Source organism: Olea europaea, chromosome 17 (genome assembly GCF_002742605.1).
Source record: "Olea europaea var. sylvestris chromosome 17, O_europaea_v1, whole genome shotgun sequence".
Lineage (NCBI taxonomy): Eukaryota > Viridiplantae > Streptophyta > Magnoliopsida > Lamiales > Oleaceae > Olea > Olea europaea.
In genome coordinates, this window is record NC_036253.1 from 18,500,660 (window position 1) to 18,518,494 (window position 17,835).

A 17,835-nucleotide genomic window follows, 5' to 3' on the forward strand; every position below is an offset into this window, starting at 1 on the left:
TTTTTTTTTTTTTTTATCTATCTTTTCCACTTAACGCATGTAAGTGGTGCACGCTTTTTCTATGATTGGGTCTACCTATACACCATACTGTATTTAGCATTTTCTGTTCACCAGTTAGCATGAAATTTTTCAAAATATTGCACAAAGATGTAGCTGTGTTACATGTTTGGTAGGAATGATGAATGTTTAGCTTCCTTGTGCATTTTGAATATTAGAGAAGCCAAATGAAGAATCTGACTAAAAATATTGGAAAAAAGTTATATTTGGAAGTGACGGTTGAAATAAATCTTTCTTGGATAATCAAATGATAAGTCACAAGTGTCATGCTGGCAGAACCAGCAGATCTTTTCCCTGTCCCCTAGCCGGGACAGGGAGCGCATTTGCTCCACAAATTCTATCCAAATGAGCTAATTTTCAAGATAGCATTTGTAGGCTCCAATCCTCTCATAGACAACGAAGGAAATTTGAAGCTTGCAGATTTTGGTCTAGCATGATTATTTTCAAGTGACCATAATGCTAATCTTACGAATCGTGTCATTATTTCATGGTACAAGTAAAAAACTTTTTATCTATCTTTCCCTTTCTTGCAGGATTACTGGACAAGAAACTCTTAATGTATTTGATACCCATGATTTTATATTTGCTAAAATGTATCCTTTTCCAATGTTTAGAACTTTATACTGCAATCCTTTTCCATCTTTATATTTATTCATGAAAATTTCATTACTATGTCAAATATTATTTGAATACCAGATTTAATTTTGACCGCTGGATTACTGATAACTAAATGGATTGTATTATCATCTCTAACCCTAATAGTCATTTAGGTTTTTTTGAGTGTCTTATATATGTATTGCAGACATTTTAAGGTTTTTTTGAGTGTCTTGTATATGTATTGCAGACATTTTAACCATCTCTTCATCAGCACTACATGGTGGATTCTATCTTAGGCTTCTACACCTGGATATGAGATTTCATAGTCAAATAGGCTTTTCAGCATTCTGCCATCAGTTCTCCTTGGTGCATTTCAACTCATTTCTACTAAAGAATACATTATAGAAGTTGAAATATGATGAGATATTGTCGAGTAATTATTTTTGGGCCTGTAATCATAATAAGCAGACGGGTACGGGAAACATAGTCCCCACCCCGTTTAATGTCAATTTCAATTTTAATTTTTATCAAACAAAAATAATAGATTTATCATCATTTTTAAAGAAAACATAACTTGTTTTTAACAAATTGGTTAAAAATGTAATAGTATTTATTAAGGACATAATAAAAAAGAAAAAAATAAATTAAATTAAAAATAAATGGGACAGAGGACCTAGCCCACCCCGTTCCGTTTTAACCAGGCATGTTTATGGGATAATATAACAAAAATATTCTACAAGTCGGGGGAGGGAATGGCCGACCCATCCCATACGCTCCCTATTGCCATCCCTATCAAAAGCCCCAAATCAATTAATCCAGAAAATCAGGTATTGTCTCACAGACTACTCACCTTCAACCCCCATGCCGCAAAATCAAAAGAAATTATTTCAAGAAATGATCGTTTCATAATATGTTGCTGATAATGAGGCTTAGGGTCGTGAATATAAAAACCATATTGGAGTAGTAGGTCAGCACATCTCGAGTGATGCTAGCTCTCAAGTGTTTGTGTGATTTCAGACAATAATCTAGTATTTGCAATTGATTCCATTTTTAGGGCTTGTCAATTTATGTAGTCTTTCTAAAAAGCCGTGTGAATTGATTAATTATAATTTTAATAGAAGTTGATAAAATATATAGAAAAATTAATAAAATTCATGATGAGAAACAATGTGTTTAAAAAAATTGGAAGTCAAACATTAAGATCCTTTTTTACCTATCGGCACTTACTTCATGCTTGTTCAACCATTCTTTTCGCTACTGCTTATTAATAGTATATTACAGCTATCTAAATTTAACACTAGGATACACACCTTCCCTAGAGCAATCCATTACACTGTACAAACTAGATAGAGAGGCCCCATTACTCTTGGTTAAGCCTTGTAGCCGTCGCCATAGAGGCTGAGACACCACCAAGACACGTAGTAGGTCCAATTTGTTCCTAACTTCCGCCTTGATTACCCCTTCAGCATCTTAATCGTAACAGATGCCATGCAACCTCCAACATCGTAATCTATTTTAACATCGTCCATACTAATATCGATATGCATCTTGATCGATATCATGTCAACCAGATCATGGTATCTCCTGCTGGTCGGTAGCAGAAGACCAAATGATTTTGCATCGCAGGTCAAGAATATTGTAGGTTAATATCAGATAATTAATCGAGAGGTTTCACGTACAGATAATTAATATCAGTGAGTGAAATCATGGACTAGTGTTGAAGAGTGATTAAGAAATCATATATTCAAATTTCCTTTTTCTTCATTGAACAATTTCCAAACTTATCAAAAGTGATTCTTGTGGCGTTCAAAAATTTCAAGTGAAATTCTTAAATCTTGAAATCAAGAGGTAAATATATCAATTGATTGTTGGTCGCTTGATTTAATATTTTTTGGGTCAAATCCAAAACCTTATTTATTTGACTTTCTTGGGATTGGTTCAATCTAGATGTGGGTTCTGTAGTCATCGTTTCTACGCAGGTTTGCATCGGGATGATGTTTCATCATTTTCAGCAAAATATCAAACTTTACCCTCAACGCAACACACTCATCATCCCAGATTTATGGTTATGCATATCTTGTATAAAATTTATTTATTTAACTACCTCACTGTACCAATTAAGAACTTTGTATGTTACTAAGTATTACTCACCTAGGGGAAAATAAAAGAAAGAAAAGGATATCCTAGTTCACTTCCGTGAATCAATAAGATAAATATTCCAACATCACAGAAATATATTAGACAAAGTACTGACCCGTGATCATCTTGTTGTATGTCAGTCGCAATCTTCAGATCAAGTGGTTTGCCATTTAATGCCGTCGATTGTCTTGGGGTGCCATGCATTTATCTTCACCATAAGACAAGGATGAACATAAGAGAAAGCCTCTACATCGATGCACACGATTCTATCTCTCACAGTCGGCCGACTTGAGTTATAAACGTACAAAGCATCTATCCTTCACATCACAGTGATCAAATATTCAATGGGCTTTCTTCTCCATCATGATTGGAATGATGACATGAGACTACCAGGTGTTGCAGTGCATGTAATCTCCTATTCAACCAAAGACTTGAGTTATAACTGCCTCAACAATTTAAGATGTTTCTTACATTCAAAATAAAATATGATGGGATTGTGTGAACAAATATTACCGTAGTGATGAAAATTAGTAATCAATGTTACTAACAGTAATGTGACTTGCCTATGGCCCTTATGTGAGCACCACCTTCTTTTTTGTTGCAGTGATCAGTTATTGAAGCTTCAATAGGCCTCTTCAGGTTCATCTTCCCCGAATATTCAGTGTTGAATTGCACGGCGCTTACATATGACGGACGAATACCCTTTTCCTTTGAATGTGATGTAACACTGATAGACCAAGACCACCTGGTAATGTGGTGAGACTTGGATGACGTTCCAACTTGCTGGTTCTTGACGGAACCCAACAACAAGAAGTAACTTCAGTATTTTGTTGTATCCTACAGAGCCTAGAGCAAGTAGCCTACAAAGAAATTCCTTTTGTTTCCATTTATGATGAAAATGATGAGAAAATCTTGAGATACTCACCTAATCTCCGAAGACTGAAATGCAAATTTGCAGTATTTTTTGATTCATCAAAAAACAACTATCGCTATCATATCTTGAATTTCCTTGGTCAGCTGGAATCCCTCAGCATATCTTTCCGTCGAAGTTATGCTATAGATGACCCCAAATCCCGATTTGACCAACTTACCCTTGAATTTGAGAAGGTTGACTCTTATTGACTTTAATTTTAGTTTGAAACAAATGGAGATAATTGAAAAACTACGTGAACTCAAGGTTCTCAAGTTACGTGATAGTACCATTGAGGAAAAAAAGATGGGACACAAATGAAGGCGAATTCAAAAACTTAAATTCTTAGATCTTGATGAAGTACAAATAGAGCAATGGAATGCCTCGAACGATCATCTTCCTAAACTTGAAAGGTTAGTGTTGCGAAACTACAAGCTTTTGGAGATCCCTTCTGATTTAAAGTATTGTCTTTCTCTAAAAAAGATTTGAGGTACATGGTTGTAAAAAATCTGCATGGAAGATTAAAGAAGTACAAAATGATTACAACAATGATGTTGAAATCATTATCTACCACTCCTGACAAGAGTTTTCGTTTTGATTTACGTATTTTAACTTTGAACAAAATTTTTTTGAAGGTCTCTTCTCTCAACATTCAAACATAGCACAATACTTCGATTTTATTTCTTGCACTCTGATGTTCATTCTCACCAGAGAATGCAAGAAGTAAAAAACAGAGTACTATGCCAAGTCTAAATGTTGAGAGGAGACTTCCAAACAAATATTGTTGAAAGCTAAAGTACATAAATTAGAACGAAAACTCTTGTCAGGAGTGGTTGATAATGATTTCAGCATCATTGTTGTAATCATTTTACACTTCTTTAATCTTCCAAACAGAGTTTTCAACAAATTTTTGCAACTAGATAACTCAATCTTTTGTAGAGACAGACAATACTCTAAGTCAAAAGGAATCTCTAAAAACTAGCAGCTTCGAAACAATAATCTTTCATGTTTAGGAAAATGATCGTTCCAAGCATTCCATAATTCAATATCTACTTCACCTAATTTCAAGAATTTAAGTTTTTTGAATTCACCTTCATTTTCTTCAATGATACCTTCCCCTAACTTGAGAACCTCGAGCTCAGTAGTTTTTCAATTATCTCCAATTGTTTTAAAGAAAAATTAAAGTCACTGAGAGTCAATCTTCTCAAATTCAAGGGTAAACTAGTCAAATCAAAACAGAAGTCATCCATATCATAACTCTGACGAAAAAATATGCTGAGGGATTCCAGCTAACCAAGGAAAGTCAAGATAGGATAGCGATAATTGTTTTTTAATGGATCAATAAATACTGCAAATCTGCATTTCAGCCTTTGAAGAGTAGGTGAGTATCTCAAGATTTTCTCATCATTATCATCATAAATGGAAACAAAAGAAATTCTTTGTAGGCTACTTTCTGGGAATGTCTCTCCCTTAGCTACTCACCCATGCCAAGATTTATTGAATTGTGCACCATCGTTGAAATACATGCCTTAACTTCACCATAACAAAAAGGTTCTATGTTATTTCAATAGTCTCACTATTATCCACAAAAAGAAATTCTAGGTTCTCAAATCTCTCTATTAATGATGGTATCGAAGAGACTGCCAAGAACTTTAAGAGAATCAAATGCTCTACTCGTGTTGAATTATAAAATCTGCAGTCCATGCTTGAAAATTCCAATACCTTAAGAAGTTTCAAGTTGTCAAAGATGAATGTGGAGGAATCAGGTAAATGTCCTAATAGGGATCAAGCATGCAGTCCAAACGGTCTCGAAAAAGACGGAATATGTATAAAATTATATTATTGAAAGAATGTGTGATTAAAAATGAATTTGTTAAAAAAAAAAGTAATAATCAAAATGGAGGCCAATCAGAGGCTAAATTAAAATAGTCAAACCTCTTGGGGAATAAACTAAATATATATTTTGGATACAAAATCAAGATAGATAAAAATTTCAGGGTGACCCAAAAAAAAAAAAATAATAATAATTCTGATAACACTTCTGCCCAAGTTTTATTCCTAAGTTACTAGATATTTGGGGGAATATCTAACAATTAAATGTGATCAACTCTACCAAGAAAGGAAATAATTTAGGATAATTATATTCACATCACAGTTTTTATTATTAGCATTAAATTTAAATTGCACTTGGAAGTCCTCAAATAAGGACTAAATTGCACTTGGTCATCAAATAAGGACTAAGTTGCACTTGGTAGTTCATATCATGTGAAATGTATAGTATATTGTAATTTTAAAATATGTATGGTATTGTCACTACAAGAAAATTATAATTTTAAAATATGTATGGTATTGTATGAAATACTTTATATTTCATATGCAAACGACAATTTTTCCGATTTCTAAAAAGGAGGGGAAAAACAAGGGCGGAGCCATTTATGAGCCAATGCAGGCACAGAGCTTTTAGGTCCAGCTGATATGATTGAAGCATATAATATAGATTTCAACCTCATATTGCCGTGTGTTAGGTGCAACAGGACGATGAAGGGTGGTGTTATTGATTAAACCTTACTTGGAAAATTTGTTTGATGTTTATTTTAGTCTGGCATAGTTCAAGTAGAAGTTTTTGTATCATCTCTTTGGGTGAGAAAATTCCAGTATTTCTTTTGTCATATAATTTTGGAATGTTTCCTAGACATGCAACATCAATTTTTGAAATTTCAGTGAAAATTATAATCAGGACGTTGCTCACAACATTTTTTGTCTTCTGGATTTACCATGTCATTATGAATGGGTCATGCATATTTGTTTTTCCGACATGGGTGAAATAGTTTAATATTATTTCAGGATAAGAACAACCAAAGTCACTGCTCGTCTATTGTTATCACGTAACATTTGCTATCTGTATTTTGAATGATTATGAGAATAACGAATTCGAGAATTGACGTTACACGCTGGATCCCTTTTAATTTTTTCTTATTTTAAGAATTCTTATAACTGACTAAGTTTATCAGCACGGACTAATTTTGATTCAGCTTAATATACTATCTCATAGGAAATCTCATCCTCAATCCTATAAGACGTTTCTTGATAGATAGAATCACTAGAAGATGTACGATTTGTTTCTCTAAATGGACGTGGCTATCATCCCATTTTCATTTGAAATCCTATCTATTTTGCAAGTGTCATTGAATGTGGAACGTGGAATCAGCATAATTCATATATAATATCAGTTACAAATGAATTTTAGAATCCTATTTAGAAGTTCGTATTTTTTTAATATAGTTTAGATTTATGTTAGTATATTTAGTTATATTTCATTTACCTAGTAAAATATGAAATCTTTATTTGTCATAGGCTATATACGAGTTTTCTAAATGTAATTATATATTACAAAAACCTTGAGGGGTAGTTTAATGGTCAGAATTTAGATTTGCTCCCCCAATGATCACTAATTCAAGTCCGGTCACTAAGGTGAGTATGCGACTGTAAACTTTAGGATCACGTGGAATTAGTCGAGATAAATGTAAACTGGTCCGGACACCCATAGTCATAAAAAAATAAAATAAATTATATATTACAACAGAAAACGGCATCAGATTTTTGGGGGCTGAATTGATACATTCTTTCAATAGAAAACAGGCAGAATTTCAGGCAGTTTGCTGGAGAAAATGAATTTTTCTGGAAGAACAGGTGGCCTGTCAGGCCCCATGACCGAACCCCACCCATGGGGGTGGGTCCCACGCAAAAAAGGGACCCCCACCTATTGGTGGGGTTCAGTCAGGGTGCCTGTCAGGGCCCCTGTTCTTCCAGCAAACTCCGGAGAATATATACTCACAAGAAAAACGGCGGCTGATTTTGGGGAGTCTCTTTTCCAAGTCAAAAATTTCGGGTGGTTGAGGAAAAATAAAGGAATAAATCCTCTCAAATAGGACAACATAGGCCCCGTTTTTTCCAGGCCACCGGCACCCTGCCTACAGGGGGGCACTGGAAAACAGGGCCATGAGACCCTCTTTACGTAGCACTGCCCGAAACGGCTGCCTGTTGTTGAAATCAATTACATATATATACAGGAACAGAAACACAGCATTGGCAGCTGCTTTGAGGCAGAAAAACGGCTGAATTGATTATTACATCACACAAAAAAAAGGTGGGGCAGGAGCTTTGAGGAATACGTATTTACACAAATAAAGTCGATAGCTGGAAGATATTCATTGATTCAATTACAATAAAAAGCCATTAGCATTTGTATAATGCGATGAAATTGGATAAAAATACCATTAGCAGTGAAAAATAAATTCATAACATACATGGAGAGAACCAAAAACGATAAAACAAGAGTACCTGCGGCTTTCAGCAACAAGACTGAAGCAGGTGGAGTCTTCAAGATAAAAGTGAAACTCAAATCCTGAAAAGAGTTACAAACACTGAGACTATCTACCCAATACAATAGATTTATTAAACTAACACCCTTCACTTACAAAACCGAAAAAACTCACTTTATATACTGTAATTTCGACAGGAATAACATAACCAGTCTTATCAGTAGTCCGAGCATTGTAATCTTCACATAAACAGAAACACCCAAATGAGCAATACACCTCAATCAAAAAACTAAACATGTAAACGCAATTAAATAAATAAAATTTCAACTAGCATTCTTTTTAAGATAGAAATTCATAGATAAATACATCTTGTTAAATAATTTCGTGAAAATGTTGACTTCCATACTAGTGCATGGTGGCCAGATAATCTTGAAAGGAGCCCAGAAGCAGATCAAGTCATAAGACGGCTTGGGGTTCACATTCTTACGGAGGAAGCGTAGGTACTTCATCTTGTGGAGGACGAGTCCACTACAAAAGCATATTTCGTCACAACTGACCACCATCACTTTTGACCAATCAAGAGCTCCTTGGCAAAAATGGAGTCGAGGCGACCAAGCATGTGGTGTCTGGCATCTACGACTACTCTATACGCATAAATACTCGACTGTCACTACTGGCCAAGACTCCTTCCTGAGAATAAATGAACCTCATAATTCTTACTTCCATTTGCCATAAAGTCTGTTACAAACTATTAGAGAGCCAAGGAAGTAAAACCAAAAATTGGACATGGCATCTGTAAAAAATTTTGAGATGGTGGGTGGGGATAGTTAATTGAGAGTGATTATTGATGTACAAATGGAGCAAGGAAATGGACTGTGCTTGTATCAATGATGGCGGAAGCGGGAGGCAGCGGACCTTGAGAACAGACGAAGTTATGGAGAGGTTAGGGTTTGCGTGGATACGTGATTGACTGTAAAATGAAATATTAAGAGCCAGCTGAATTTTTATTTATTTTAATGAGAAGGGGAGAGATGGGAATACATCGATCCTTAAATCTTTGAATTTATGTTAATTTTTAGTTTAAAGTCCACAATACTATTAAATTTCTCTAAGGCTGGCGAATTTCCCAAAAAAAAAAAAAAAAAAAAAAAAAAAAAAAAAAAAAAAAAAAAAAAAAAAAAAAAAAAAAAAAAAAAAATAATAATAATAATAATAATAATAATAATAAATATAAATAAATAAAATCTTTGAAGTTTCACAAATTTCTAGAGTTTTCGGATAGATTTTTATTTCTAAAATATGTCCGAAACAGAAATATTTGCACTGTCGAAGTTTTCATTCAACTTATATATTACGAGACTAAACAGAATGACCAAGTTTTAACTTTTTTATTTTTCTTAATTCTATTTAATATATAACATTCTAGTATACTAAACTTGCTACCATAACACACTTCGAAGCAATATAATATCATGTCATTGTTTGCATCTTGGATTCAAACCATTATCAATATATTAGATATTTGCCCTTCATAGATAGTCTCTAAGAAGATTTTCAAAAGGATCCTTTTACATTGTTTTTGTATTATCGTGCAAGGAAAATCGTTTTTAAAAATCTTTTATACAAAAGACTGTCAACTACACATTTTTCAAAGACAAACTAGGCCCCTTTTGATACCCTTTTTTTTCAAATTGCATTTTTCTCTCTCTTCTTTTCAACTACACATTCTTTATTAAAATAATATTGCACGTAAATCAAAAAAAAATTCTTATTTTTCAACCACACATTTTTCATCAATTTACTATTTAAAAATATATTTTTACATAAAAATCTCTCACAAACACCCTCTAGAGAGGTCATTTTGCATATCTTTAACAACACTACGTAAAAAAAATAAAAATAAAAAAAATGAAATCAAGAGTTTATGTATAGTTGTCTATGCTTGAAAACTCTAATATTTGAACTATAAGATTAGACATCTTACCTTCTTCAAATTGAAATTTTATGCCATAAATTACATTGTTCTTATATTGTCATAATTGAGAAAAAAAAGTAGTAATGAAAAATCTCATGTATAGTTTGGGGTACAGCCATCCTCGCATTTGTCTAAGACAATATAGAGTAATCGCTTTGCAAATATTTAATGACACTAAATAAAATGCAAAATATTGACTTATTGAGAGCTAGTTCTATTGGTTATACACAAAATAAAAAACATTGTTCTTAAATTTGAGGTTAGGGTTTTGGAATGAAATGCATTGTTATTAAAATCGGCCAGGACCAGACGGTCTGCCCAATAAACATGGGTCCCCGGATCCTAGGCTGGGCCGGGCAATATTATGCAAGCACAAGTGACCCGGTCGAATCGGGTCTGCTCGATAAAGCTGATTGATCTTTAATCAAATTTTAAAATTTTTTTACATTGAAATTTTAGGAACCAAAGATTTGATCACTTGACATATAGCTAACTAGAGCATGAACTTAGCACTAGAGCATGCAACACTTTATTTTCTTTTGTGTATTATAAACTATATTTAACCTATGAATAATTTACTTTCTTCTAGAAATATTTTTAAAAAAATTAGTCCAAAATTTTTAATTCATTTTGTAATATCAAATAATTATTTTATAAAAAAATTAGTCCAAAATTTTTAATTCATTTTGTAATATCAATAATTATTTTATATACTTATTTTATTTGAAAAGAAGTTAACTTTAACTATGATAAATTTAATAGACAATGGTCAATAACTAACAAAAAGGGAAAATATACTTTTTTAATATCATATACAATATTATAAAATCAAGTAAGACATGAATATTGGATGACTAAAGTATACTTCAGATTTTTAGTCTCATTTGAGACCCATTTTCGACATAGGAAACATTCGATTTGGAAAATGATATCCAAATAAAAGTTGTAGCTCTTTGAGTTAGCTTTTCAACGCATTTTGAATTACCTCAATCGGATATCGTAAGAAGAAGTTATGATAGAAACACTGAAAGCTGTGCAGTGTCAACCGGACTACAACAGGTCGACCAAAAATTCTCGTTTTTCTCTAGAATTTAAATATTTATTTTCATCAATTATTTTCTCAAAGGGCCACCCACGTTTTTTGCAATAAAAACCCCACTAAATTGAAGCATTTAACCTCAAACTTAAATGACATCAATGTTTTCTCTTTTAAATGAAATATGACCCTTCATTTGCTTTAAGTTATGGAATATTTACCTATAAATAGAGATCTCATTTCACTCATTTTTTCTCATACCAAAAGCAAGAGCTTTTACACACTAAAGAAAGAGTTTGCAAGAGAGAAAAAGAGAGGGAGGAAAACTATTTTTCCTAGAAGTTGAAGAAGTGTTTTCAAGTATTTTTCATAGAAGTTTTGGGTACTATCAATGAGTGTCTTTAAGCATCAATTCTCAACGTTTTTCAAACATCCAAGGAGTGCATTTCTTTCAACGTCCAAGTTTCATCGAAGTCTTCAATCCAAGTTTTCAAAGTTTCAAAAGCATAAATCAAGGTAGGTAGAGGTGCAATGTGTTTAATCGTGCTAAGTTATAAGTTTCAATTCATGTTAATATTTGTATGTCAAATGGTACTCCGGTACGGCATATCCCTCTATGTTAATGGTTGTATGTCAAATGGTACTCCGATACGGCATACCCCTCTATGTTGAAAAAATGTTCGTATGTCAAATGGTGCACTCGGGTACGGCATACCCCTTCATGTCAAATGGTGCCTACGGGTACGGCATGTATGAAAAGTTATAAAGTTAATGTTTTGAAATGTATAGCTTGATCACGAATGCACCTCTAAACTTACACAGACTCTGTAGGAATAAACCTAACAACAAGTGATATAAATAGCAACAAAGATAGTTTACCAAGCATAGGTTGATCTTTTGCAGCAATTATTTTAAATGGTACTTATTTTTATTTATATTACCTCAACTATTAAATCAACTATTAATCTCACGTAGAGGTGTAAAAGTAAGTTGACCGCCAAATACCGAGCAACTTGACTGGGTTTACGGGCTACTGAGTGTCCTGAAATATTATATTGCAGAGAAGCATAGCTCTATAGCTATGTAAGCTGTTGATTTTACGTCAAACTGCATGTATGTAAGTGTACAGTTGCACGGCGACAAGGATATGTAAGAGGAGCATGTCCCTCACTGTATTTTAATAAGAACTTCTCGTGCATGGAGAGGGCAGTGAACTCCGTGTGCACTGCTCGAATTTTTTTTTTCTTTTTTTCTAAAAACTTCAATTTTCTGGTTTTTAAAGAAATTTTAAGGTTCTCTATTTTTTACAAAATTTCTGTCAAATTTGATTGGAAATATGTTAAAAAAAAAAAAAAAAAAAAGGAAATGGAATGGAATGGCCAGGATAAGGGAAAGGGTAAGTGGCAAAACATGAAAGCTAATGGCGGAGCCAATGCCAGCAAAAGCATTGTGCCGGTTATTGCGCCATGTTCTAAGTGTGGAAGGACACATCGTGGCAAGTGCTTACAAGGGAAAAATGTCTGTTTTCGATATGGCAAGCCAGGACATATCATTAGGGATTGTCTCACGCATACCCAGAAGAAGGATGATAATAGCGACCAGAACCAGAAAGGAAAAGCACGGGTTTTTGCATTGACTCAATAGGATGCAGAGGAAAACTCTAATGTCATAGCAGGTACTCTACTGATAGCCAATACCCCTACTTATATATTGTTTGATTCAGGAGTTACACACTCGTTTGCTTCAACAACTTTTATGGCTAAATCTAGTGTTACCTGTGATAAGTCGGAAGGTACATTAGAAGTTAGTATTCCTTCAGGCAACCCTTTAAATACTGATAGAATAGCCAAGTCAGAAAGTATCGAAGTTGAGGGAAAACCAATGGAAGCGAACCTATACATGATAGAAATGAAGGATTTTGATGTAATACTAGGCATGGATTGGTTAGGTTGTTATTACGCCACCATCCGATGTAAGGAAATGGAAGTATCATTTCAGAAACCAGGAGAGGAACCATTTTCGTTCCGTGGAATGAAGACGAAACCCCTTATTCGACTAGTATCGACTTTAAAGCTGAGAAGATGTTGAGAAAAGAAACATGTCAATGATATCTAGTAAGTATCTCAGGAGGGAAACAAGAGACGATAAGGGTTGAAGATGTACCAGTAGTACAAGAATTCATAGGTGTTTCTAGAAGATATATCTGGTATTCCACCCGATAGATAAGTGAAATTCACCATAGACCTAATTCCCAGTGCGGCACCAGTATCTAAGGCCCTATACCGAATGGCCCCAAAGGAACTACAAGAATTAAAGAAGCAGTTGCAAGAACTCCTAGATATGGGCTTCATACGACCAAGCGTATCTCCATAGGGTGCGCCAATGTTGTTTGTAAAGAAGAAAGATGGAAGCATGAGGATGTGCATCGATTATAGGGAGATAAATCGATTAACCATCAAGAATAAGTACCCACTCTCGAGGATCGAGGATCTATTAGATCAACTGAAAGGAGCTAAAGTATTTTCCAAGATCGACTTATGATCAGGATACCATCAACTGAAAGTAGAGACAAAGGATATACCTAAGACAACTTTTAGAACTCGATACGAACACTACGAGTTTACGGTGATGCTGTTTGGGCTAACCAATGCACCTGCAGTGTTCATGGACCTGATGAATCGAGTGTTTCATCAATACTTGGATAAGTTTGTCATAGTCTTCATCGATGACATTCTGATATATTCCAAGAGTAAGGAACAACATGAAGAGCACTTGAAAATAGCCTTAGAGGTATTACGCAAGGAGAAGCTGTATGCCAAATTCAAGAAGTGCGAGTTTTGGCTTGAACGAGTTGGATTTCTTGGACATGTAGTTACTGCCTAAGGGATTGAAGTAGATCCAGCAAAAGTAGAAGCAGTAACCAACTGGAAAGCACCAACAAATGCTGGCGAAGTACGGAGTTTTCTAGGATTGGCTGGATATTATAGGAGATTCATAGAATGATTCTCGAAAATAGCTGGACCAATGACACAGCTTACAAGGAAGGGAGCAAAATTCCAATGGACGGAAAAATGCGAACAAAGTTTCCAAGAACTTAAGCAGAAGTTGATATCAACACCTGTATTAACAATACCTGAAGGTACGGAAGGGTTTGTTATATACAGCGACGCATCCAAGCGAGGATTGGGATGTGTACTAATACAGAATGGAAAAGTGATAGCCTACGCTTCAAGACAATTGAAGAAACATGAGCAGAACTACCTGACGCATGATTTAGAACTTGCAGCGGTAGTACACGCTTTGAAGATATGGCGACACTACTTGTATGGATGAAAGTGTGATATCTACACAGATCACAAAAGTCTCAAGTATTTCTTCACACAGAAGGAATTGAATATGCGACAAAGACGATGGTTGGAATTGGTGAAAGATTACGACTGCACTATTCACTACCATTCGGGTAAGGCTAATGTTGTGGCCGACGCTCTAAGTAGAAAATCAATGGGACAATTGACATCACTACCCACCTCTCAAGTGGAGTTAGTCAAGGACTTGGAAAAGTTGCAGATCGAAGTCGTTACCACACCAGGACAAGTCACTGCTCGTCTAGCAGCTTTAATAATTCGACCTACTCTTAGAGATTAAATTATAGAAGCACAACATAACGATTCATTTTTGCAGAAGATTAAGAATGAAGTTCGTACCGATAAGAAAAAGGACTTTGGAGTAGCTGAGGATCAGGCCTTGATATTTAGAGGAAGAATTTTCGTGCCTAAGGATGAAACCTTGAGAAATGAGATATTAAAAGAAGCTCATTCCACCCCGTACACCACATATCCCGGTGGTACGAAAATGTATCGAGATCTTCGAGATACATTTTGGTGGAGAAATATGAAAAGAAGTATAAGGATGTACCTGCAGAAGTGCATGGTATGTCAACAGGTTAAGGCAGAACACCAAAAAATCAGCTAGATTGTTAAATCCACTAGATATACCTGAATGGAAATGGGAAAATATCACGATGGACTTTGTGGTTGGATTCCCGAAGTCAGCAAGAGGAAATAATGTTATATGGGTAATAGTGGATCGATTAACGAAGTCAGCTCATTTTCTTCCAGTGAAAATGAGATTCAGCTTAGACCAATTGGCACAGTTGTACATTAAAGAGGTTGTGAGATTACACAGTGTACCTGTATCCATTGTGTCTGACAGAGACCCAAGGTTCACGTCTAAATTTTGGAAAAGTCTCCAAGGAGCTATGGGAACGAAGCTGAACTTTAGTACAACATATCACCCTCAGTCCGATGGTCAGTCTAAAAGGACCATCCAAACTTTGGAAGACATGCTGAGAACATGTGTTTTGGATCTAGGAGGTAATTGGGAGTCATACTTACATCTAGTAGAGTTCGCTTATAATAACAGTGTCCAAGCAACTATTAGAATGACACCATACGAAGCTCTCTATGGTAGAAGATGTAGATCCCCTGTTCATTGGGATAAAGTCGGAGAGAAGAGAGTTTTAAGACCAGAAATAGTTGAAAGGACGGTCGAGATAATCGATAAGATCCGTGCAAGAATAAAGGCAGCACAGGATCGACAAAAGAGCTATGCAGATACAAGGAGAAAGAATTTAGAATTCCAAGTTGGGGATAAAGTGTTTATGAAAGTAGCACCGATGAAAGGTGTACTTAGATTTGGAAAGAAAGACAAGCTACGACCCCGGTATATTGGACCTTCCGAGATACTTGATAGAGTCGGAAATGTGGCTTATCGACTAGCTTGGCCACCTGAATTATCGGCAGTGCACAATGAGTTCCATATATCGATGATAAAGAAGTTTGTACATGATCCTAATCATGTAGTGAGTAATCAAACCTTGGAGGCACAGAAAGATTTGTCGTACGAGGAACTACCGATCAAGATATTGGATCGAAAAGTGCATAAACTAAGGAATAAAGAGATTCAGCTGGTTAAGAAACAGTGGAATCATCACGACGTAGAAGAAGCCACTTGGGAAAAAGAAGAAGAAGTCAAAGACAAGTATCCAACACTATTCACCCAATCAGAAGGTAAATTTCGAGGACGAAATTTTAATTAAGATGTGGGGGATGTAGAACCCCAAATAATTCTAGAAACCTTAGTGGCACTAAGACATGAATATTGGATGACTAAAGTATACTTCAGATTTTTAGTCTCATTTGAGACCCATTTTTGACATAGGAAACATTCAATTTGGAAAATGATATCTAAATAAAAGTTGTAGCTCTTTGAGTTAGCTTTCCAACGCACTTTGAATTACCTCAATCGGGTATCGGGAGAAGAAGTTATGATAGAAACACTGAATGCTATACAATGTCAACTAGACTACAACCGGTCGACTGAAAATTCTCGTTTTTCTCTAGAATTTAAATATTTATTTTCATCAATTATTTTCTCAAAGGGCCACCCACGTTTTTGGCAATAAAAACCCCACTAAATTGAAGCATTTAACCTCAAACTTAAATGACACCCTTGTTTTCTCTCTTAAATGAAATGTGACCCTTCATTTGCTTTAAGTTATGGAATATTTACCTATAAATAGAGACCTCATTTCACTCATTTTTTCTCACACCAAAAGTAAAAGTTTTTACATACTAAAGAAAGAGTTTCCAAGAGAGGAAAACTATTTTTCCTAGAAGTTTAAGAAGTGTTTTCAAGCATTTTTCATAGAAGTTTTGGGTGCTATCAATGAGTTTCTTCAAGCATCAATTCTCAGCGTTTTTCAAACATCCAAAGAGTGCATTTCTTTCAACGTCCAAGTTTCATCGAAGTTTTCAATCCAAGTTTTCAAAGTTTCGAAAGCATCAATCAAGGTAGGTAGAGGTGCAATGTGTTTAATTGTGTTAAATTATAAGTTTCGATTTATGTTAATATTTGTATGTCAACTGGTACTCCGATATGGAATATCCCTCTATGTTAATGGTTGTATGTCAAATGGTACTCCGGTACGGCATACCCCTCTATGTTGAAGAAATGTTCGTATGTCAAATGGTGCCCTCGGGTACGGCATACCCCTTCATGTCAAATGGTGCCTCCGGGTACGGCATATATGAAAAGTTATAAAGTTAATGTTTTTAAATGTATAGCTTGATCACGAATGCACCTGTGACACCTATTGAGTTTTTCAATTCACGGGTTTAATACCATCTCTACAGATTGAAGGAATTCTACCTCGGGCATGGATGGAAGAGAAGATGGAGAGTGATGCAACGAGCCCATGGAAATCCGGTGAATAAGTGGTTTGGATTTATTTTTATGAAATGTTTTCCAATGTTATTTTTTTAAAGTTTTGAGTAACGCAGAATGCGAGAACAAGTTATATTTTCTTCAAATAAATTACATTTTGTTGTTTTGAAAAATGATTCAATGTTTTTGTTTAAAGTATTTGAAGTATTGTTAGTTAAATTATTATCCGAAAATGCAAGATTCCGCTAAAACGTATAAACTTGTTACTAAACCACCAGTTAAACTAAGTAAAGTAAGTAGCGTTTTGGTCCACTAGGGGTCGGGGCGTTACACCATATGTAACATGTTCTTGATGCAGGAGGATCCGAGTCGAGTGATGCTGATTTGTCAGATAGCACAATGGTGCTGAGATACCATGAGATGGCGGATCGGCGCAAAGATGGAAAGTGAATCGCCTATTATTTCCTTAATTGGGGGAATTTGACGCGTCTTTCGTAATTTGACCATAACTTTGGCTACGGTTATCGGAATCGCTATTGTGACCCCAATTCAGAAAGCTCTCTTCGGCGCGCAC

General features: G+C 35.0%; 1 protein-coding gene across 7 annotated transcripts; it reads right to left on the reverse strand.

Moving 5' to 3' along the window:
* Window positions 1-2,816: 2,816 nt before the first annotated feature.
* LOC111365327 (60S ribosomal protein L13a-like) lies at window positions 2,817-9,031 on the reverse strand. 7 transcript variants are annotated; one of them, XM_022985779.1, is made up of 4 exons: window positions 8,432-9,031; window positions 8,200-8,264; window positions 8,045-8,108; window positions 2,817-3,208 (listed from the first exon to the last, which is right to left on the reverse strand). In XM_022985779.1, exons 1-4 carry the CDS (start codon window positions 8,586-8,588, stop codon window positions 3,180-3,182), a joined length of 315 nt encoding a protein of 104 aa, XP_022841547.1. In that variant the 5' UTR covers window positions 8,589-9,031; the 3' UTR covers window positions 2,817-3,179. The 7 variants fall into 7 exon arrangements, with proteins under 7 accessions (XP_022841547.1, XP_022841548.1, XP_022841545.1 ...); XM_022985777.1 differs by lacking the exon at window positions 2,817-3,208 and adding an exon at window positions 4,864-5,236 and having other exon boundaries at window positions 8,432-9,030; XM_022985778.1 differs by lacking the exon at window positions 2,817-3,208 and adding an exon at window positions 4,864-5,231 and having other exon boundaries at window positions 8,432-9,029.
* Window positions 9,032-17,835: the final 8,804 nt, after the last annotated feature.